The sequence below is a fragment of the Muntiacus reevesi genome, chromosome 4, assembly GCF_963930625.1.
Source record: "Muntiacus reevesi chromosome 4, mMunRee1.1, whole genome shotgun sequence".
NCBI lineage: Eukaryota > Metazoa > Chordata > Mammalia > Artiodactyla > Cervidae > Muntiacus > Muntiacus reevesi.
This window is the reverse complement of record NC_089252.1, coordinates 97,456,530-97,479,374: the sequence shown is the minus strand read 5'-3', so window position 1 is coordinate 97,479,374 and position 22,845 is coordinate 97,456,530. Positions and strand designations below refer to the sequence as shown.

Sequence of the window (22,845 nt, the reverse complement as noted above, 5' to 3'; positions counted from 1 at the left end):
CTGGGCATGCAGTTGGTTAGAACTACTTCCTGTCTGAACAGAGGCACTGCTTAAAGGAAAACACTTCCCACTGGGACTTGTGAGCCTTCTTGATTGTGCGTAGCTATAACAGCTCCGTGCAAACCTACAGTTCCAATAATCTGCAGAACTCAGAGCCTTCCTCACTCCCACCAAGATCTCCCATACTCTCTGAGGTTCCCTGGTATCTCCTCTCCCCCCCAAACCCCTCTGCTTTGGCTTCATAGAAACATGAGACAGTCAAGAGAATCACCGCAAGAGTACTTGCGATCAGGTGAGCCAAGACAACTCCAAAGAAAAGTTGCCTTACTCCAGTGGCAGGGGTACCCGTTGCCTCCCCCCGAGAAAGTGAAGCTCTAGCTGGGTGTACACGGGGCTCCTGGGAGACGCCAGAGGAGTGGCGTGGGTCCCCGGGACCCCAAGCACCAGAAGGCTGCCGCCTGCTTGTCTCAAAGACCCAGCAGTGGGGCCAGCTATTGTGAAGCCCCTCTGCCAGATGAACAGGGACCCGTCTCTGGTCACAATAGCCATTCACGCTGAGCAGCCTCATTAAATATTCAGCCGGTGCTTCCGGCAGCTCATTAGGGCCGCAGTGAGCGGTGACGTGGCCGCGGGAACACCGAGGGCCGGCCGGCGGCAGCAGGCAGAGGCTGAGCGAGCCGCCGATGGCTTTCCTGCTCCCCGCCTGTCCAGTGATGACCAGTGTCTGCTCCCTGCTTTGTCTTAAGTCCAGGTAAAAATCAGACAGAACCCCTGACATGCAGACGACACTCGACAGCGCTGGGTGCGGGTCTCTGATGTGGTCTGGCCAGGGTGCTTGCCCCTGGAAGCCCTCTGACCCCCGTGGAGAGCTGTCTGGGGCTCGGGGTGGGGGCCTCCGCTGAGCGCTAACAATGAGGTGCTATTGTGTGTTTGGGCCGTTTGATGACTGCATTTGGGAGGGTTCGAGGTATGGTGTGAACTTGGGTGCTGAGAGGTTAGAATAGCGAATAATTCTTCCTCTGGAACAGGGTGAATTGGGGAAGATTGTGAGCTAATCCTTGCAGTTCACACAGTTTCCGCAGTTCATGCCAACTTTTCATGTGTCTCAGTGGCTCATGACTAACTTCTGTCCCTTTTAACTCTCAGGATGGGTATAGTGTAATAAAAAGTGGATATTCTTCAGCTGTGGCTGGGGGGGGGGGGGTCCTTCCAATCTGCTGGACATCGTCCTCCTGTATCTTGTTCCTTTCCCATGGGTGTGTACTCAGTGCTGGGTGAAACAGAAAGCCGGGAGAGTCTGAAAGAATTGAAAGATGGTGAACTCAGACAAAGTGTATTTCTCTTCTCTCACTGTTTGTTTCTCTCTTTCCTGCACAGAAAATGTTTTCAGACAGCTCATTTCTACGTGGAAGATAGCAGTTCACCTCGGGTGGTCCCCAATGAAAGTATTCCAATCATTCCTATTCCGGGTAAGTAAGACACGACTCCTGTTTCCAGTGGGCTGATTGTTTTTCTTTTTTGTTCTCAGTGTTATGTGACAGCCATGACAAAATATTATTTTTATAGCCTTTTCAAGCTCGCCCAGTCTAAGAGAGCCTTAACTAAGGGTAATTTAATGAAATCTTTGCTCCTTTACATATCTTCCATGTAATGAAATCATCTTTCAGAGAACAGATGACTATGAGTTCACATGATGTAGAGTCTCATGAAGAAAGGAAAGAAAGAGTAGAAAAAAGGGGAAAACGTACTTATGTATTTGCAGTCTACTTGGACTCAATTTTGTTATTACAGGCAATGTGTGCTTGCTTTAAAAAAAATTGAAATACTGTTACATATATATTTTAAAGTTTTATCCTAAGCTTCCTTACTCTGAAAATAATTACATGATGGTTGAAAGTTTTCGTACTTAGGCTCTTTGTATGGGGGTCCAGAGAGATGTTCTTGGTCTGGTATCTGTTTCATTTGTCCTTGGTACAAATAGGGAATGCTCAGGGGCTGTTGGGGTAGGGATTGGTGAAAAGTGTTAGTCACTCAGTCATGTCCGACTCTTTATGACCTCATGGCCCATAGCCCACCAGGCTCCTCTGTCCTTGGAATTCTCCAGGCAAGAATACTGGAGTGGGTAGCCATTCCCTTCTCCAGGGATCTTCCCGACCCAGGGATCAAACCCAGGTCTCCTGCATTGCAGGCAGGACACTAGTGAATCTTAGCTGATGCCACAGAGGGGAGAAGTTCATCAATGGCTTAACTCTGATGGATGGTGTGAGTGATTTGAAGGTGGCCCCCAGTGTTTTTTGGGTTTCTCTGGGGGCTCAGATGGTAAAGAATCTGCCTGCAACTGCAACGCAGGAGATCCAGGTTCGATCCCTGGATCAGGAAGATCCCTGGAGAAGGGAATGGCTACCCACTCCAGTATTCTTGCCTGGAGAATTCCATTCCACCAGGACAGAGGAACCTGGTGGGCTATAGTCCATGGGGTCGCAAAGGGTCAGACACGACTGAGCAGCTAACACTCACTTCACTTCTCCATCGTTTTTATTTGCAGTCATCTTCCTGTTGTGCCAGAATTGAGCGTTCTTCCTCTGGGTTGCATTCTGTACTTGGAAACACGTATTTTAATTGTATACATTCATCCTTTTGTATTTTACAGTGGAGTAGTACAGCCTATTAACAATGTTGTCACAGTTTCAGGTATACAATAAAGCGACTCAGCCACACATAATACCCGTATCCATGCTCCCCTAAACAGCCACACATAATACCCGTATCCATGCTCCCATCCAGGCTGCCAGGTAACACTGAGCCTAGTCCCCTGTGCTGTACGGTAGGTCCTTGTCGGTTGTCCATTTTATTTAAATATTTTACTCATCTGTCTGCACCAGGTTTCAGTTGTCGGATCTTTAGTTGACACCTGGGATCTAGTTCCCTGACCAGGAGTTGAACCCGGGCCCCCTGCATTGGGGGCACAGTCTTAACCACTGGACCACCAGGGAAGTCCAAGTTATCCATTTTACATATAGCGGTGTGTACACGGATCCTCTTGACATCATTCTTTTGTAAGCAGGGGTGCCGTCTCCCACTCCCCTGCAGACCCTGGATCCCAGCTGTCTGCCTCGTTCTCTAGAATGGTTTTTTTCATCATCTAGTACACCATACCTTTTACTTGGTTTGTGGTCTCCCCCAACTACAATGAGAGCTTCCCGAAGGCAAATGGATGTCTTCTTAGTGCAAAAATAAATACCTGGCATGTGGTAGGCATTGTCAAACTCTGGATGAATGATGAATATGAGCAAAGCTTTCTTACAGTTCTTTCAAGACCTTTGCCATGAGGCTCGGAGATGCAGTACTTTTCTGAGTCCCCAGAAGGAACACTGCTGTTGTTTGCACATCTTCTCTAGATATGGTTGGGGACTGGTTTGGCCCTGTATGTCTCTGTAGGTTAAGACATTAGATGTTGCTGGAATTGGCTGTGTTCTCACCATTCTGTGAGCTTCTCACTAAAGCTTGTCACACAGCAATGAGAGGGTAGCAGAAGTCTCTGGGTAAGTCCCTCACTGGATCGTTCTGTGGCTGCTAAACAATTCCCATACAGATGGGTAGGTTTTGTGTTAGGTTTGTTCTTCTCCACTAACCCTCACCCTTTATTACATTCTTTGCATTTGAGAGGAGGCAGACAGGAACCAGCCCCCCATCCCCATGGAATAAGTTTTGTTGACTCTACCGCATTTGTGCAGCAGTGCGTGTATAATCATTTTCCTCTCGCATCACCTAGAATATGTGTTGACCTCTGGAAAATGCCCGAGGCCTCTCCCCTCTGAATTGATTCAGCCAACAAACACAGCTGTTTCGTAGCTAAGCAGTTGAAATCCATTTTAAAAGGTTAAGTGGTGAGATACTTCTTGCACTGTCTTTGCATTTTTAGTTTCTTTCCCCCTGGATAGGGAATCAGAACACCAAGGATCTCACCCTGCCTCCACCATGAAACCTAGGTCAATGACTTGACCTCTCTGAGCCTAGTTTCCAGAATCTGCAAAGTGAGCAGGATATTAAAGATTGCATGAGGTGGTACACATCAGGGCAGTTTGAAAGATTCATGGAAGCCAAGTTGTCAGCTCTGGATGCTGTCCTTCCCAAATCGTGGTATCATTCCTCCCAGCATTTGTGGACAGCAAGCATTTGCACAGTCCCCAGGTTAAGACTGTCCCAAACACAGATCCACATCCACTGGGTACAGCCGGCTTCACTGTGTTCTTGGGCTTGGATTTTAGGACTTTTAGTTCCCTGGAATCCTCAGAAAATGTCATCAGTCGTGGCCGCTTTGCCACACCTCTGAGTAGGTGTCTTAGACCAGAAATGCTCTTTGAATGTTCTCTGCTTCATTTCCCAGCAGCAAGTAAAAAAAAAAACCTCACAATCCAACAGCATATCTATTTAAATGTGAGAGTCTCGCTCACTGATGGTAGAAATACGTGAAAGGAACAATCCCACGGCGTAAGATTCTCCACTAACTGAGAAATCCACAGAATCCAGTTGAACCTCCCTTGGCGTAGTAGATGCATCCTTTTTTTGAAATAAGATATTTAATATAGGTCCCTGTGCTATATAGTAAATCCTTGTTGCTTACCTAGTTTATTAATGTTTCGGCCATGCCACAAGGCATGTGGGGTCTTAGTTCCCCAACCAGGGATCGAACCCTTGCCCTGTGCATTGCAAGTGAAGTGTCCTAACCATTGGACTGCTAGGGAAATCCTAGTAGACACATCCCCTTGATGAGTTGTGACACATTTGTGAGAATGAATGACTTTAAATGCTGTATTGTTAGAGGACTTACCTGGAGAAACCAAACGTGAGATGGCTCTTCCAGGGTTTTGTCAAGTTTTTATAGATAGCAGTAGCCTTCCGTGGGGATGTGCCTAGACAGAGAACTTATTTCACCCTTCACCGAGAAGAAGTTGCCTTATATGACCTTTCTTTAAAAATCTTTCAACCAGATCACAATCCCTTATTTTTCTTAAAACTACACAGTCCTATTTAGTAAATTTGTAACATAGCTTGTAATTTCATTAAGTTTCAGCACAGTTTTTCTTTAACTGAGACCTCCTTAGTATCCTTTTAAATGATTTACCTTAGGAATTATCTAATTTTTATAATTTTTTCTTTGTGGACCAGTTTTACAGTCTTTATTGAATTTGTTACAGCACTGCTTCTGTTTTGTGTCTTGGTTTTTTGGCCATGAGGCATATGGAATCTTAGTTCCCCAAATAGGGATCAAACCTGTACCTCTTGCATTGGAAGGCAAAATCTTTTTTTTTTTTTTTTTTCTTTTGGATTTTAACCCCTTATTTTTATTGTTTATTTATTTATTTATTTAACTTTACAATATTGTATTGGTTTTGCCATACATTGACTAAAATCCACCATGGGTGTACATGTGTTCCCCGTCCTGAACCCCCCTCCCACCTCCCTCCCCATCCCATCCCTCCGGGTCATCCCAGTGCACCAGCCCTGAGCACCCTGTCTCATGCATCAAACCTGGACTGGCGATTTGTTTCACATATGATAATTTACATGTTTCAATGCCATTCTCCCATATCATCCTGCCCTCACACTCTCCCACAGAGTCCAAAAGACTGTTCTATACATCTGTGTCTCTTCTGCTGTCTTGCATATATGGTTACCGTTACCATCTTTCTAAATTCCATATATATGCATTAGTATACTGTATTGATGTTTTTCTGTTTGGCTTCTTCACTCTGTATAGTAGGCTCCAGTTTCATCCACCTTAGAACTGATTCAAATGTATTCTTTTTAATGGCTGAGTAATATTCCATGGTGTATAGGTACCACAGCTTTCTATCCATTCATCTGCTGATGGACATCTAGGTTGCTTCCATGTCCTGGTTATTGTAAACAGTGCTGCGAAGAACATTGGGGTGCACGTGTCTCTTTCAACTCTGGTTTCCTCGGTGTGTATGCCCAGAAGTGGGATTGCTGGGTCATATGGCAGTTCTATTCCCAGTTTTTTAAGGAATCTCCACACTGTTTTCCATAGTGGCTGTACTAGTTTGCATTCCCACCAACAGTGTAAGAGGGTTCCCTTTTCTCCACACCCTCTCCAGCATGTATTGCTTGTAGACTTTTGGATAGTAGTTGTTCTGACTGGCGTGAGATGGTACCTCATTGTGGTTTTGATTTGCATTTCTCTGATAATGAGTGATGTTGAGCATCTTTTCATGTGTTTGTTAGCCATTTGTATGTGTTCTTTGGAGAAATGTCTGTTTAGTTCTTTGGCTGACTTTTTGATTGGGTCATTTATTTTTCTGGAATTGAGCTGCAGGAGTTGCTTGTATATTTTTGAGATTAATTCTTTGTCTGTTGCTTTGTTTGCTATTATTTTCTCCCATTCTGAAGGCTGTCTTTTCACCTTGCTTATAGTTTCCTTTGTTTTGCAGAAGCTTTTAATTTTAATTAGGTCCCATTTGTTTATTTTTGCTTTTATTCCCAATATTCTGGAAGGTGGGTCATAGAGGATCCTGCTGTGGTTTATGTTGGAGAGTGTTTTGCCTATGTTTTCCTCTAGGAGTTTAATAGTTTCTGATCTTACATTTAGATCTTTAATCCATTTTGAGTTTATTTCTGTGTATGGTGTTAGAAAGTGTTCTAGTTTCATTCTTTTACGAGTAGTTGACCAGTTTTCCCAGCACGACTTGTTAAAGAGATTGTCTTTTCTCCATTGTATATTCTTGCCTCCTTTGTCAAAGATAAAGTGTCCATAGGTGCGTGGATTTTTCTATTTTGTTCCATTGATCTATATTTTTGTCTTTGTGCCAGTACCATATTGTCTTGATGACTGTGGCTTTGTAGTAGAGTCTGAAGTCAGGCAGGTTGATTCCTCCAGTTCCATTCTTCTTTCTCAAGATTGCTCTGGCTATTCGAGGTTTTTTTATTTCCATACAAATTGTGAAATTATTTGTTCTCTGAAAAATACCGTTGGTATTTTTTTTATTTCGATAGGGATTGCCTTGAATCTATAGATTATTTTGGGTAGTACACTCATTTAAGATTTCGTCTTCCGATCCATGTTCATGGATCAGAAGGCAAAATCTTAACCACTGGACTGCCAGGGAAGTTCCTCTAATTGTTTTTATGTCTAAAAGTAGTAGGATATTTATAGAACTAATATGGAATACTTACCCTGCCCCCTGGATCTCACTTATTTGTCCATATTCGAAACCTAACAGGAAGACTTCTAGGTCCTAGATGTATCAAGTTAAGTTATTTCATCATTTGAACCCCTCCCTTTCTATCACTGATTTTTCAAAAAAGGTATTTCCAGACAATGACTAGTAAGCTGAACCATTACACAGTTTTGAAGTGTGGGCAACAGAGACTGAAAATTCAGCTACCGAACTGTTGTAGAGTCCCAAAGTCATCATTATAAAATGTGTAACATACTCTGATCCTAGAACTTACTTTGCATTTAGCCTTCCTCAGAAAATATCATCATCATCTAATATTTATTGAGTATTTATTGATCAAAACTATGTGGTTTATGGGTTTGTTTTTTTGTAACATCAATTTTAGGGAAAGTGGTGCAATCCATACCCCCATTTCACAGATGAAGAAACCGAGGCTCAGAGATATCCTTTAATTTGCCCGAGGTTGCATGGATAAAGGGTGGGCTAGCATTGGAATTCTCTGTGTGACTTCAAAGCACAGATGCTTAGAAATGGCTCTGCCACCTCTTGGCATGTTCCTCTGACAGTTCTGATACCTGAGGACTTCAGCCTCATTTGGATTTTGCTTCCTTAAATCAAGGCATCTTCAAATACATGTGACTGTTCTCTTAAAATTTTTTCTGGATTTTCTTCTTTCAGTAGCACTGACCACTTGCTTTTCCACTAAATTCTCCTTCATCCTCCATGAGAGCGTTTCATCATTCTTCTGCTGAAGTTTCCTCCATACCCAAAATTTAAAAAAAAAAAAAAAATTTCCTCTGTTTCCTAGTCATCTTTATTCTTTTCTTTCCTAAGAAAAAGACTCCCGCCCCCCAATATCTCCATTCCCTGTGCCAAGTAGGAATTTGTTTTATTTATTTATTTATTTTTAATGCTCCAGGTCTTAGTTACCACACATGGGGTCTTCGCTCTTTGTTGGGACATACTGACTCTTCTGATTGTGGCATGCAAGCTCTTAGTTTCAGCATGTGGAGTCTAGTTCCCTGACCAGGGATTGAACCTGGGCCCCCTGCATTGGGAGCACAGAGTCTTAAACACTATGCTGCCAGGGAAGTCCCAGGGCTGTGTGATTTAAATGACTTGGAGAACAGCTCAGAAACATGTTGAATATTGAATAAATTTAGACTCTAAATCACCAACTTTTGGATGATTCTGCTGTGGTGCAAATTCACGGATAAACAGCTCTGATCTTGAAATCCCAAAGCATAAGTAGAACCAGCAAGTTACACTGGCTCTTAAAAAAATATTATAAAATAGATGAAAGGTTAAGGAAAGCTTTGCTAAATAACCTTTTGATACTCCTCTCTTGGAGACAGATGTTTATAGGAACCTTTGAGGAAATTTGAGTTATCAGGTTTACTAGCTGTAACTGAAATTTAGGAATTTAGACTCTTCATAGTGTCCTGGTTTAATTGGCAAAGATAGTGCTGTAAGAATGAAGACTTTTTTTTTCACCTAAATCCTGTACAGTGTGGAAATTATAAACCCAATGTGGCAGCGAAGGTTGGTTAGCCAAGCATATGAGAGAGAACTCCTTATGCAAACATTTTACCAGACAGTTCCAATCACTAGAGAAGTGACATCAATTCTTTTATTAGGAAATTTTTTTAAAAAAATTCATTCATTTCTTTGGCTGTGCTGGGTCTTAGTTGCAGCATGTGGGATCTTGAGTTACAAAATGCAGGATCTTTAGTTGTGGCATGCAGACTCTAGTTCCCTAACCAAGGACTGAACCAAGGTCCCCTGCATTGGGAGCAAAGACTCTTAGCCACTGGACCACCAGGATAGTCCCTGTCATGAAATTTTTTAAATTGCGAAATCTGCTCTGTGTATAATGCTTGAGAAAAGTATGCAGTCTTCTTCCAGATAAGTTAAACTGTGACTTCTTCAGGAGAATTAAAGGGGCTTTGACTCTTCATACATCCCACTAATGGCTTTTCAAAATCAGTTGTTCCATGCTTATTGATCTCCCATTGTTGCTCTGGGAAGATAAAGCATAATTGAATGTAATAACCTAGCTATCAGCCCCATTCTAGTAGTCTGTCTTCTAAGATATTGAAGTAGTCACAAACTTGTGTCCTTTAAGATCATCATCATCATCTTTATTTTGACCACGCTGTGCAGTTTGCAGGATTTCAGTTCCCCAGCCAGGGATTGAACGCAGGCCATGGCAGTTGGATCCATATTATTATTAAATTGATATTAATATCTGCAAGTATTTTTAAAAATCTGTTTCCACCTTTGGGGTAATCTTTTGAAACACCAAGCTTGTGTTATATTTTCACTGCAGTTATTAATTAAGGAATTACATTTTCACTCTAGTTATTAATGAAGCATTATATATAATATGTCATCTACAAATTATATTCAGTGTATTATGCTACTTATTCTTTTAGACTTTCATCATATGTAGCTTTTTAAAATCAGAACTCAGCTCATTGAATTAGCCTGTTTATAGAGCATGTTGAAAGAGCTTTTACAAATGTGCCTATTGTCAAACACAAATGTCCTTATAAATGTTTTTCTCTGGAAATTAGAAAATCTAACTTTCTAACAAGAACATTACAAAACAAAATGTTGCTGCTAACCGTTAGTTTAGAAATCCAGAAATGATTCGTGCCTTTCCCGCAGTTAAAACACATCTTAATAATTTGAAGGTCACTGGCTTCAGCAGGGTGCCAACACATAAAGGGGTTTTAAACATGCAGTTTAAACCCTTGGGATTAGACCAACCTTGTTGGCATATTTTATTTATACAGAGATTATCTCCAAAGGAGATTCATTGGTCTTTTGACTATAATGAAGCCCTTTCTTTATTGACTTCATTGTGTCATAAATGAAAGAGATTTCTTTTTTATGGCAGGAAATAAAATGTCCTCATCTCCACAGCACTCCTTGCATGCTAAGAGTCTGATTTAGACAAAAATCTATTGTGTCCTAAATCAGGAGCTAGAAATCTCGATAATCGTATTTACTGTTTGCTTTATCTGCTTAAGTTGACACAGGTATTACCAAGCAGAGAGAGAGGCCTGAACTTGGCTTCTGAGATGAGAGGCTGATCCCTCCTCAGCCAGGAAGGAGACTGAGTTCTCAATAGTAAGGTCTGTCCACCACAGGGGTGCTCAGCAGTCCCTGAAAACAGCCTAGTCATGGGGCTTGGGGTCAGGGGGATGCCTGCGTGTGATTGAACTGGACCCAAGTACTGGGCTCTCCCTGCCCTCATATAGATTTGGTTGGAATAGGGTTGAAGGAACTGTTAACCATTAAATGAAGTTCGCACAGGTTGGCCTCAGTAAGTGACTGAAGGCCTTCTGGAATGTTCGTGGTAAATTTATATGTATGCCCACAGCCTGCCAGAATAAACACGCAGCAATAATTTTCTGAAACAGACCTGAGGCCAATCAACCCCACAGCTAAGCATCTTGGAAGGCAGGAAGGTAAATATCATGGTGTTTTATTTACCTGGCATCTTAAGGGTGACCAGAATATCAGTGTGAATTTTCCAGGTAAACCAGAGTTTACCTTTGAAGCCAAAATGATTCATTTCAGCCCATTTTTGTTGGAGAACTTCTTTAACACGTATTGTAAGGTTTTTTGCCCTCTCACTGTATATGTTCAATTTAAGACCTAGAGAGGTCACATTAAGGCCCAAGAAGCCAGCTTTGGGCTCAGCCTGGCCCAGCCAGTTGATGACGGTGGACCTTGGCCAGGTTCTTTGTTTCTCCTAGCCCCTAGATCATAGGATCTCGCATGCATAGTGATTCTCACCTCATAGTAAATCATAGCTTTATGTACTTACTAAATGCCAAGCTCTCTGCTAAGTACTTATGTTTTCCAGTTTGTTCTGCATAGCACTCTGAATTCGCTGGTTCTGATTTCCAATTAGATGAGGAACAGCAGTCACAGAGAGGTAAGGTCCTGTATTACCAGGCCTGCTGATTCTGGCTTTTTCCTCTTACACACTAGCTCTGGGTGCCTAATGCACAGGAAGCATTCCGGCGGTACCTGATGCTCAGGAGGCATTCCGGCCGTGGTGAGAGTAAGAGCTAGAGTTACACGGAGCTGCAGGCTAAAGACCCTCCCGCCCTGCAGGGTGCTAGGCAAGGCCCTCTGCAGCGCCCCCCTGTGGTGGGCGTCCAGGGACCGCCTCAGTGCTGACGTTTTTTCTTTGGAATTTCAAAGGAAAAATTGCTGAGTTTTTCCTTTTGGTTTATCTGTTGTTCCTTAATACTAAGAGCCTGCAAATTTAGCATGGGTGAGTTCTCTCTAATGGAATGGGTCTGAGCACGCAAGCACAACAGAGATATAATCACAGATTTTAGAAGCAACGTTTTTTTTCTTTCTGCTTTTATTGAAGTATAGTTGATTCACAAAGTGATGCAGTTATACATACACGCCCATGTATATGTATTCATTTTCATGTTCTTTTCCATTATAGTTTATTACATATTGCATATAGTTCCCTGTGCTATATAGTAGGACCCTATTGTTTATCCCTTCTATATATAGTAGTGTATATATGTCAGTCCCAAACTTCTAATTTATCCCTCCTCCATTCTCTTCCCCCTTTGGGAACTGCATGTTTGTTTTCTACGTCTTGTGACTTTGTGTCCATTTTACAAATAAATTCATTTGTATCACATTTTAGATTCTACGTGTAAGTAATGTGTCTGTCTTTTTCTTTCTGACTTATTTCACTTAGTGTGACAATCTCTGTGTCCATCTATGTTGCTGCAAATGACAAAATTTTATTCTTTGTTATGGCTAAGCAGTATTCCCTTGTGTGTGTGTGTATGTGTGTGTATATATACCGTATCTTCTTCATTCATCTGTCAACGGACATTTAGTTTGTAAAAGCAGCTTTTCTTTATGTTCACATGCATTTCTCTCTATTTTTTGCAGATTTGCATTTGAGGTAAACATTAACCAGCTCTTTTCTCCCTCTTGGAATCTCTCACCTTCATACTTTGTTTTCAGTAGAGGTTCAGCCTCTTACAATGCTCTGCTTTTGATGCGTACAAACCAGAAACTACTTCCAGGCTTCATCAGAAGTGGTACATAAGGATGTTTTGTTGTGGACTGACCAAAATGGAGGACCTCTAATGTGCTCAATTTAATTCCAAGCACAAAAGGCTAAAATCTTGGGAAAAAGTATAAATAATATTATTTAAGACCAGCAAGCCCACTTTTCCTTATCCTCAACTGACTGTATCAAGTATTTTGTAATAGGGTAATGTAGTGGTGATAGTAGTTATCCCATTTTTGCCTTATTTAAACCTTTGGTATCTGAAAGGTCTATACTTAAAAATATTGGCACAAAATTATACTGTGTGGTAACATTTTATCACATTAACTGACACTCTGCCTAATTTCTTGCTTTTCCTTGCACCCGTGGTCTGAGAACGAAGGCGGTGTGTCCCATCACATGGGAGCACAGGCTTTGGGCTTAATACACCAGGATTCGAATGTCAGCTCTGCCGCTTAGCAGTGGTGTCGCTTTGGACAAGTTGCCTCAGGTTCCTTATGTGTAAGTTGAAGATGATGGCATCCTCTGTGCCTGGTCCTGGTGAAGATGCGTGTATGCAAAAGGCTGAGCATAATCCCTGGCAATCAGTAAGGGCTTCCTTCACATTTCTTTCAACTCTATCATTAGACATTTCACTGTATCATAGTAACCCAGCGTCTAACCTGTAGTCAGTGAAACCATCTTTGTTTTTGTTTAAATCATTTTATTTATTTGTCTGTGCCAGGTCTTAATTATAGCACATAAGATCTTCAATCGTGGCATGTGAAAGCTCTTAGCTGTGGCATGTGGCATCTAGTTCCCTGACTAGCCCAGGGATGGAACCTGGACCCCCTGCATTGGGGGACGCTGAGTCTTAGCCGCTGGACCACCAAGGAAATCCCAAGACATCTTCATTTTGATTCCAGCTCTTTTCCTGTTCTTTATTTCTCCCCAGTCACCAAGTTATCAAACCCACCTGTTTTCAGACACTGGCAGTCTTCACCTTGTCATTTCCCATGGTGCTTGCTCTCACTTTCTTCTGTTCACTAGAACACGATGCCCTTGAGCAGACACCATCTCGCTAATATCTGGCTGAGTCCTAGGGGCCCACTAAACACCTCTTCCAGTGGTTTCCCCTTCAGTGTGACCTAGACGACAGCCGCTCTCTCCCACCAGAAGCACTCTGCCTTGGCTCCGCACCCAGCTGCCACCGCCACACGCCAGGCTTCAGTTCATCTTTCCAAACTTGTGTTTTCAACTCTTAAGCTGAGTATGAAAACAGTGCCTATCTCTTAGGGCTGCTGGGAGGAGTGAGTACATGTTAACGCACATAAAGGGCACAGAAGGTGCCTGGTCCAGAGTTAGGGCAGCTGATAGTTGGGACATTTGTTAATGGAACTCGGCTGTAGAGGTGGAAATGACATCTCACAGATGGGTATCTTCTTGTAACAGGCTCTCTGCAGATCTCAACTGAGCAGATCAGGTCTACGATGCTGTCCTAATTGCTTGGCCTTCTGGCTAGTTAGAGTAATTTTATAATTATCTAGCTCATGTTGAGAGAAATTTAATAGAAGACCAGTGTAAGAGGGAAACTATTAGGACTTCTAATTAGCTTCAGCCTTATATTTATCTTAATATCGAAGGAAAAAAGATTTACGACCCTTCAGTTTCATTTATCTTGATTGAAAGACAAAAATGTGTTATCTGGGTGGTCACTGTACCACGCGTGTTTGTGTGTGTGTATGTATCTTTCTGTTTGGTTGTTGGGTAGTTTTGTGATGTTACTGGTGGTGCTTGGAAACCTAGAGGATTGTGATTAGACTTCTTTGGATAAAGAACCAAACGTGAGAGACTAATGAGTCGTGTATTTCCATATGCAGTTCTCAAACTGAGCTCTGCTGGGTTTTGCTGCTTCTAACCATGGGAGGAGTGGACCGACTGATTTATAGGCATGTATAGTGTTAGCTTAGATAGTATAGTTGAGCATTTTGTAGGAAAAAATAATAAATTGTTAACCTTAAAGTGATTTTTTTTTTTTTTAGTGACTTGAGCAGGACTCTGCCCTTTAAAACGGTGTGGTATGTACCTTGGAGTAAAATAACTCTGAAGCTGAACTAGAGTCTTATTTTGAACTAGAAGAGTCCATGTACTTAATCATGGCATGCATGCCTGCTAAGTCGCTTCAGTTGTGTCTGATTCTTTGTGACCCCGTGGACTGTAGCCTGTCAGGCTTATCTGTCCATGGGATTCTCCAGGCAAGAATACTGGAGTGGATTGCCATGCCCTCCTTCAGGGAATCTTTCTGACCCAGATTTGGAACCCACATTTCTTGATATCTTCTGCACTGGCAGGAGGGTTCTTTACCACTAACGCTACCTGGAAGTCCATGTACTTAATCATGGCACCTGAAGTTTATTGGGGATTTCCAGTTCTAAACTATCATTACAGAATAAATGTTGCCCTCGACATATTACACTATTTTTTTTAAACTTATTTTGTACTGGGGTATAGGTAAAGAATTCACCTGCAGTGCAGGAGACGCAAGTTCCATCCCTGGGCGGGAAGATGCCCTGGAGGAGGAAATGGCAACCCACTCCACTATTCTTGCCTGGAAAATCCCATGGATGGAGGAGCCTGCTGGGTTACAGTCCATGGGGTCCCAGAGAGTCAGACCCGACTGAAGTGACTTGAGCACAAGTGCACATAGCCGATTAACAGTTTTGTGATAGTTTCAAGTCGGCCCAAAGGGACTCAGGCATGCAACCTATTAAACTATTTACCATGTCACTCCAGTTTAGGAAACAGTGTCTTTCATGAAATGTCTTTCATTTCAAAATAAACAGGGGAAAAGTGTTGCTTGTAGTCTGTAGGCTGGAGTGTTTGTGGGGCCAGGTTGTGTCCCATCTTATTTATGTCGCCTCTTATTCAAAGATGAGTTTATTCTTGGGTTAACCTCTTAGACACACTCCAGTTTTGTACACATTAGTTCTTTTCTCAACTTAAGATCTTTTCTTTGCCACTTGATCTTTATTATAGAATTTGCTTACTTCTAAACATTTTAAGTGAAGTGATCAGATAATTTGGGAAATTTTTCTTGAACTGTGCATTCTGCTAAATATTCCGGGGAAACATTTTGGCTCAGCTCACTTTGTTAATGCCGGTTACATCATTATGGGCGCTATAGATTTCTTGGGCGTGCAAAATGATTGCATATTCATGAACATCTTCAATCCTGAAATATTTGTAAATAACTTGGCAATTTTTTTTTCATAAGGAGGCCTGTTAAAATGATTAGGTCTTTAATGGTTCACGCAGAAAGAATTGGTACTTACAAGGCACCCCCTATTTGATAAGTCACATTTCTGCACTAAGCAGTTTGGATTAGGAACGTTTATAAGTCACCTTCCTCAAACAAAGTATATGAGAGACGCTTCTTTTCCTCTTAGGAATGATTCAAGTTTGAAAATGTCAATAGATGCAAAAAGCCACCCTTAGAGCTTTGCTCTCTCGAAAGAAAGTCGAGAAGGAATGACATAGTCAATGTTAACTGTCACCAGATGAAGAGAAATCAGATTGTCAAGCCTGGATCTATAACATTCTTGCCAAAGTAGGACCTCATTTACACATACAGATCTTCATACCCTTTGCTAAGAAAAGCATCTGTGGCAGTTTAGATGTTTGTGCGTTTGCCAAAGATCTTTCACTCTGAATAAAGTAAATGTCATGTCTGTTGTTTATCTCAAATTCAGCAGAGTATTTTTAAAAGGAAATATTTGCGGGGGAGGGGCGAGGGAAGGAGAGGAGGGGGATGTCGGGCAGATCCAGTGAGTGGGGTGTGGTTGTTTTCCGGCCGTCCTCAAGGTGCAGAGTGGAGCTGGATAAATCGATATAAAACACTCATGAGGCTCACAAACTGAAAACGTCCTTTTGAAGTGACAGCATTACAAATAAATTAGAATGTGGAGTCTTCCCGAATTTGTACCTAGTTCTGTCAACACCAAAAGAAAATCCAGTTAATTCCATCAAACTGGTTGTTTGGCATTGTGTAGACACAGCTGTCTCGCACGAAAATTGTGAACACGTAAACGTAGATGGCAGTATACCCAAAGCCAGCTGGTACAATGGCACCTGTCTGTGACTGACTGTGATTGTGTATAAAGACTGCATAGACTTCAAAGATCAGAAACAGAACTGAGTTGTTCCAACTTCAGTCTGGACCCCACTGAATAGCAAATTCTTGAAAAACCTAGGTCGTGATAACATTTCTTAACAAACAGTACACTTGGTAAATTCAGTTTTAGTTAAAAGTATGATGTGATTTAAGTATGTAAATTGCCTTGAATATGAAAACTAAAAGTAATTCTTTACAGACCATTTTAAAAACCATACTTAGCTTTTAGGCATTCAAAAATCATAATGAGACCCCAATGTCAAGTAAATCCAGAAAAGGCATTTTTCTGGAAGATGTCTATTTCAGGTAATACAATTATATCACTCTTTGCAGAAATCAAATACCTGTCTTCAGGAATTCCCTTACTGGTGTCATTTGTTTCTGAAAGGACTCTATGTGACTCTGAATATTATTTTATTCCCACAGATGACATGGAAGCCATTCCTGTCAAACAGTTTGTTAAACACATCGGTGAGCTGTATTCTAATAACCAGCACGGCTTCTCCGAGGATTTTGAGGTATGCTTCAAAACCGGACTTTCCAGAAAGCTAACTCTTCTTTTACGGGGATTTGTCTGTAAACTTAAAATGAATGTATCTCGAGCGTCACAAAAGCAGTCACCGAGGAAAGTGGGAACTGGCTCTCTCTTCCTCACACTGAGCGTTCTCATGGGCCTTCCTTTCCCAGTGCAAGTGAGGTGAAGGCGAGCTGGTTGCACATTTCCTGAGCGTGCACTTCTGTGAGAAAACAGGCTCAGCGGCAGGAAAGAGGCAGACCCGGATTCTGTCCTCTGCACTCTCGCTGGGACAGCGGTCGTCGGGCAGAGGACAGGCTCCTAACTCCACATCCGTTCTGGGGGCACGCGGTGTAGGGGAGAGCGCAGGTTGTTAGTCTGAGGAGTCAGACGCCGGCTCCACCAGTAGTCATCTTTATCGTTCTGGGGTCAGTCATTTCACCTCTGACCCCGTTTCCTCCTTTTTTTATGGTTTTACTTATTTATTTGGCTGTGCTGGGTCTTTGTAGCGTCACAGGCTTTCCCTAGCTATGGAGAGCAGGGGTCACTTTCTAGTTGAGATACACCAGCTGCTCATTGTGACAGCTTCTCTCCTTGCAGAGCACGGGCTCCAGGCTGTGCAGGCTTCAGTAGTCGCGGCTCCCAGCCTCTAAAGCACAGGCTCAGTAGTTGGGGCACATGGGCTTTAGCTATTCCACGGCACATGGAATCTTCCCGGACCAGGCATCGAACCCATGTCTCCTGCACCGGCAGGCAGGTTCTTCACCACCGAGCCACCACAGAAGCCCCCCCACCCTCCGGCCTTCATTTTTGAAAGTGGCAGTGACCTCCTACCCCAACCTGTTGGCAGAAATGAATGATGAACATCCCAGAGAGTACTAGGTTAACAGTTAAGCCCGTGCAAAAGTGAATTGTTCTTGTTTTCGCGATTATTAAGCCATGGAGAGGAGACACGGGTGAACACAGCCCCCTGATTTTGAGAGCTGGTGTGTAGGAAGCAAGGTAGAGAGCAGCACGCACCACCCTGCCAGCTCCGGGTCCCGTGCCAGCTCGGCAGTGACAGGGCGTCAATGGGGAGCTATTAAACAGACTGCCCTTTTCTTCACTGAGGCGCTTCACTGAGCCACATCTCTGGCAGCATGAGTGGTGCGGAGGGGGCCAAGTTTTCGTGGCAGCTCAGCTGTCTTCTAGCTTTGTGGGTAAGTCAGTTCCTTTCTGTCTAATTTCTCCTTTAAAATGGAAATGACGCCGAGGGTGCTAACCTGCCCACCTCTTTTCACAAAATTGGTCCAGGGGCTCACTTGCAATAATGGAAGGGAAGCCCTTGGAGATCACCTAGGAACCATACGGCTGGGAGGCTCAATTATTTTCGCACAGAGAAGGAGCGAGAAAAAAGAAGACCAGAAGCCCTGTTTCTATGCAAATTTGGGAGTCCCTGAAGGCCATCCTAAAGGCAATTATACTGACAACTTGTTTTAAATGAAATCCCTCTCCTAGCTTTTTGGTTCTTTGTTTATTTCTGGAGCAGAAGCAGAGCAAAGGTGGTAGAGAGAAGGACCCCTCTGATGTATTCTGCAGAGTCATATGTTTCCTGGAAAAAGAAAAAAAAAAACAAAAAACACACATGTCAAGTGCTTAATGCGGCTATTAGATGCTGACCCAAAAAAAGGTGCCCGTCCAAGTACGGAGGACATGGTGTGAAGTCAGACATTTTGCATTCATGAGGACAGCACATGTGTGGGGTGTTCGAGTGATTTAGTTCAATTGACTGTTGGCTGGATGACTGAGCAAGAATATTGAGGCATTTAACAATGTTGATGGTATTCCGGACAAACATTCATCCTCTCGAGACAAGAATTTGATCAGGATGATCAAATGCAGCTCCAGTTTCTCAATTATTTATGATTTGAGACCCCAGTGCTATTCATCACAGCTGGTTTTGACACCATTTAATTATTCAAAATAATCAGCTACACCTCTGTAAACTGGCTCTGACTTAAAATGGGCTTCACTGCATCAAAATCACGCCTCTTAACAAATCCTGGGCATCTGCACCCTATTTCTATCCTTAAAAAAATTACTGGGGCTGTAGCTTTTGTCACCTATATTGAAGTCTATAGCTTATCACCTGGTGTGTTTGGGACTGGAACGGGAGGGCGGGGAGAAGGGTGGCTTTGTTCTAGCATTGTTATTTCACAGGCTGTGCTGGTTTGAAAGGTTTCGAGTCAGGGCTCTTCACCCTAGCAAGAACATCCTTTCTTCCAAAAAAAAAATAGTAAGACAGTCATGCAGAGAAGGAAATGAGACAGTAGAAAAGCCTACTACTATACTGTCAGTCTTCTGATTTAGGAGAAATTTGAAGTATTTTAAAATAGTAGTAGCGCTCCTTTTGCATAGCTCTGCTAAAAAGGAAAACGGTAATAGCATCTTTAACAAACTATCAGGGCTGGTTTTTTTTTTTGTCTGCACCATGCAGCTTGATCTCTGTTCCCTGCCCAGGGACTGAACCCAAGTGCTCAGCTGTCAACACTGGACCACGAGGAGATTCCCCTAACAAGGCTATTTTATAGACAAGAGATAGTCATAGACTGTAAAAAACTAATAATAAGGTCAGGACAAGAGATGTTGCATAATTCAACAAGAATAAAACAAAACCCTCATTGTGTTAAGAGAGTAGAAACCTCAACTCCAGATTTCCAGGTCTTTTTATGTGGAGTAATTACAGCCAGTATCTGCTTGGCACCATTGCTCAGATTACTTCACTCATTCCTCAGACATAACCCCCGTGAGCTGTGAGCTGTTTTGTCCCCATTTTTCAGATGAGGAAGACTGAGGCATTTGTTAGTTCAGTAATGAAGTGGCAGCAGTAGGACCATTTGATTCAAACCCACATGTTTAAGCCTAAGGCCGTCCAGACTCTTCATTTAAGTAAGTAGTATCCTGTAGTGAGGAGAATTAACCAAGATGATCAGTGGCTATCTAAAACTGATCATGCAGCTGACAGATCAATAAATTCCTCGGCAAGAAAAGTAGAAGAGGGAGGTTAGAATAAAGGAGCTACCCCACCCCCCACCCCATCCCACAGCTAAGAGTACTGGGAGCCCAGTACATGATCTTTGTTGTCTAGAGCCTTCCCAAAGGGCTGAGAATCTGACTTACAAAAATCTTACATAACTTCTGAATAGAGGCCTGAAATTAGTCCAAGAATGAATCTTAAGATTATAGGAAAAAACCACTTAACAGTTAATATCTGCCCAGGTTTTCATTCGGTCGCTCAGTCATGTCCGACTCTGTGCCCCCATGGACTGCAGCACGCCAGGCTTCCCTGTCCTTCATTATCTCCCAGAGATTGCTCAGACTCATGTCCGTTGAGTCCATGATGCCAGCCAACCATCTCATTCTCTGTCGTCCCCTTCTCCTCTTGCCCTCAATCTTTCCCAGCATCAGGGTCTTTTCCAGTTTGCCCATGAAAAGGCGTTGAAGGCAGTCATTCTAGAGTTACTGAGTCCCTGCTATTCTCTGGATGTGGTATAAGGCACAAAGATGGACTGGACAGAGAACTCGCCCCCAGAGAGTTCATTCTGGTTGGGGGAGACCAAAGTGAACACAGCTAATGCAGAACGAGGGCAAAGCAAAAGGAGTGCCAATCTAGGAATGAAGTTCTGCCAGGAAAGCAGAGGAGAAAGGCTACTAGGAATTTTGATTGGGTTTTTCGGCAAAAGTTCTATTATTTGCCCCATCTTGTTTTTAGATCGTGGAGGGAAATGGAAAAAAAAAAATTGGTGAATACCTGTCATATGTTCAGAATTTTGCTGCTTACAGGAGAATGAGAAATGATTCGTTGGTAATTTTGAGTCTTTGTCTAGAGGTGATGCTGAATGCAAGCTTTTTGTCCTTGTCAGATAAATTTTGGAGGCTGTTAAAAAGCTGGGGACATTATACGTCTAGCAGATTTTGCAGGCCCTGGAAATAGCATCAATCCTGGTGTCAGGATAGTGTTCAATGACTATTCCCTTGGCTACCTCAGCTGACTTCAGCCTCACTCTTCCCCCGCCTCCCAGGTCATGATCAAGGAGGCTTCCAGAGGCTCAGTGCTAGCATATAATCTTTCAAAATCAGGGGAGCTGTAAGGCCCTGTGGGTCAGTAGAATTAATAGGCAGGGGTCAGGAGTATCACAGGCTTAAAGGTGGAGTGCAGAGATGAGGCCAGAGGTCCAATACCTCCTTGACAAGACCCTTTGGGGAATCGAGTCTGTTAAAATTAACTCCAGCTCAGCTGAATTTGGGCCAGTTGCTCCTCTTAAATCAAGAGAACAAAGCTTTGTCCACCCGAGCCCAGGCACCAAGGGGCCAGTGGCCACAATCGCCTTATGTAAGATGCAGAGTTCCCTTGATGCTGATGACACATACTAGGGAGTTCCTGACAGAGGCGGAAAACTGCAGGAAGAAGGCTGCCTGCAGACTGGCAGTTTCCTGAGCTTCAGTGACAAAATGCCAGTGTGGGTCTTACATGACCCAAAGGAACACTTTGTAAACCCTTATCATGAGAGAAATCACAGGTGATGAAGTTGAGGTTTTTAAGTTGAGGCTTTTACGAAGAGTGAGGAAAAACGTGTATTAGTCAAGTTGTACAGGAAAAAATAATTCTGTTTTATAGACCAGCTGTAGGACAGTAGACCCTGGGCTAGTTTCTTCAGAGATGGGTTGATATTCTGGAGGGTAAGGCAGACACTTGAGATAAAGACATGTGGATTTAGAGGGGGATGAAGAGGAGCACAGGCTTTCCTGAGTAAGGAAAATTGCAATGAAGCAGAGAGCAGGAGGTGGTACAGGCTGTTCAAAGGGCACCGAGTTAAAACTGTCCGGCGTTGGGAAGGAGGAGGTACATAGGTGGGGGCCCTGAAACCCTGACTCGGGGGTTTGGAATCTCTCTAAGAGGTGTCTGAGCAAGAGAAAAAGACAGGGAAGCAGCCTTGGAAGAAAACCAGTATGGCAGCAGTGGTTGCCTGAGCAGAGGGGAGGAGAGGCCGGAAGATGGGGTGACCAGTACCTGGTGAGGGCCAGCTCCGCGTCCGACACTCAGCACGCGCCCGCTGCGGGCCTGACTTAGGCTCCGGCGGAACAGACCCCTGAACCTAGACGGGGGCTGCCTGAGCTCAGACGCTGCGGCTGGTGTACACACTCGGCCCAACACTTGGTCACCAGGCCCAAAACATTTCCTTCTCAGCTTGCTTCACTGTGAAGCTGAGTAACCTGAAAGATTTCTAGATCTGTTTCGGCTATTTTTGTTGTTGTTGTTTAAATTAAGCTTCTGAATGAGAGGACAGGAGGTCAGCACGTGCCTTTGGACAGACTCCTCCGTCTACAACTCCAAGCAGGAGGTGATGTAGCCCGTATCACCTCCCAAGAACTCTGTGTCTGTCAATTTGGAGTTTCCTATTTTTCCTTTGGGTTCATTTTTTTAAGTTATGCTTTGTTGCACGTCTTTTCAGTTGGCTGTTCTTGGTGGTGGTGTGTCCTGGTGATTTCGCAGAGTATTCATTTTGAGAATTCCAGTTCTGTTATAGAGACAGTAAAGTGCAAACAAGCTTAAGTCTTAAACTTTTTATCCGGGTACTGACTGAGTAACTGGACTATACACATTCTATTGGCCAGTGTCACTTCCAAGGGTCTTAACACCTATTAAAATCACATTAACTTGGAAATGCCAGTTCAGCTGGAGAAAAAGCACTCCAGGATCGGATGATATTATCAGCTTGTAAATGAACCAGGCGGTACTGCAAGGAATTACAGATGACATTATTATCCACAAGACAAAATCAGAAGGCCGTAGGCCGACCCCTTGGGTTCTCATAAAATCAGATTTAGCATTATTTATGGCCATTCTTTGTTTTCTGTCATTCACATAATTGGAAAA

At 43.0% G+C, this 22,845-nt stretch overlaps 1 protein-coding gene across 3 annotated transcripts in view; it reads left to right on the top strand.

Annotated features, from left to right (window-relative positions):
• The window catches only part of PTPRG (protein tyrosine phosphatase receptor type G), a 755,472-nt gene that overhangs the window by 691,787 nt on the left and 40,840 nt on the right, over positions 1 to 22,845 (top strand). For all 3 annotated transcript variants that reach the window (XM_065933358.1, XM_065933359.1, XM_065933357.1), the window contains 2 exons: positions 1,378 to 1,469; positions 16,841 to 16,932. In XM_065933358.1, the coding sequence (XP_065789430.1) occupies positions 1,378 to 1,469; positions 16,841 to 16,932 (184 nt within the window). The remainder of the gene's footprint in view (positions 1 to 1,377; positions 1,470 to 16,840; positions 16,933 to 22,845) is intronic.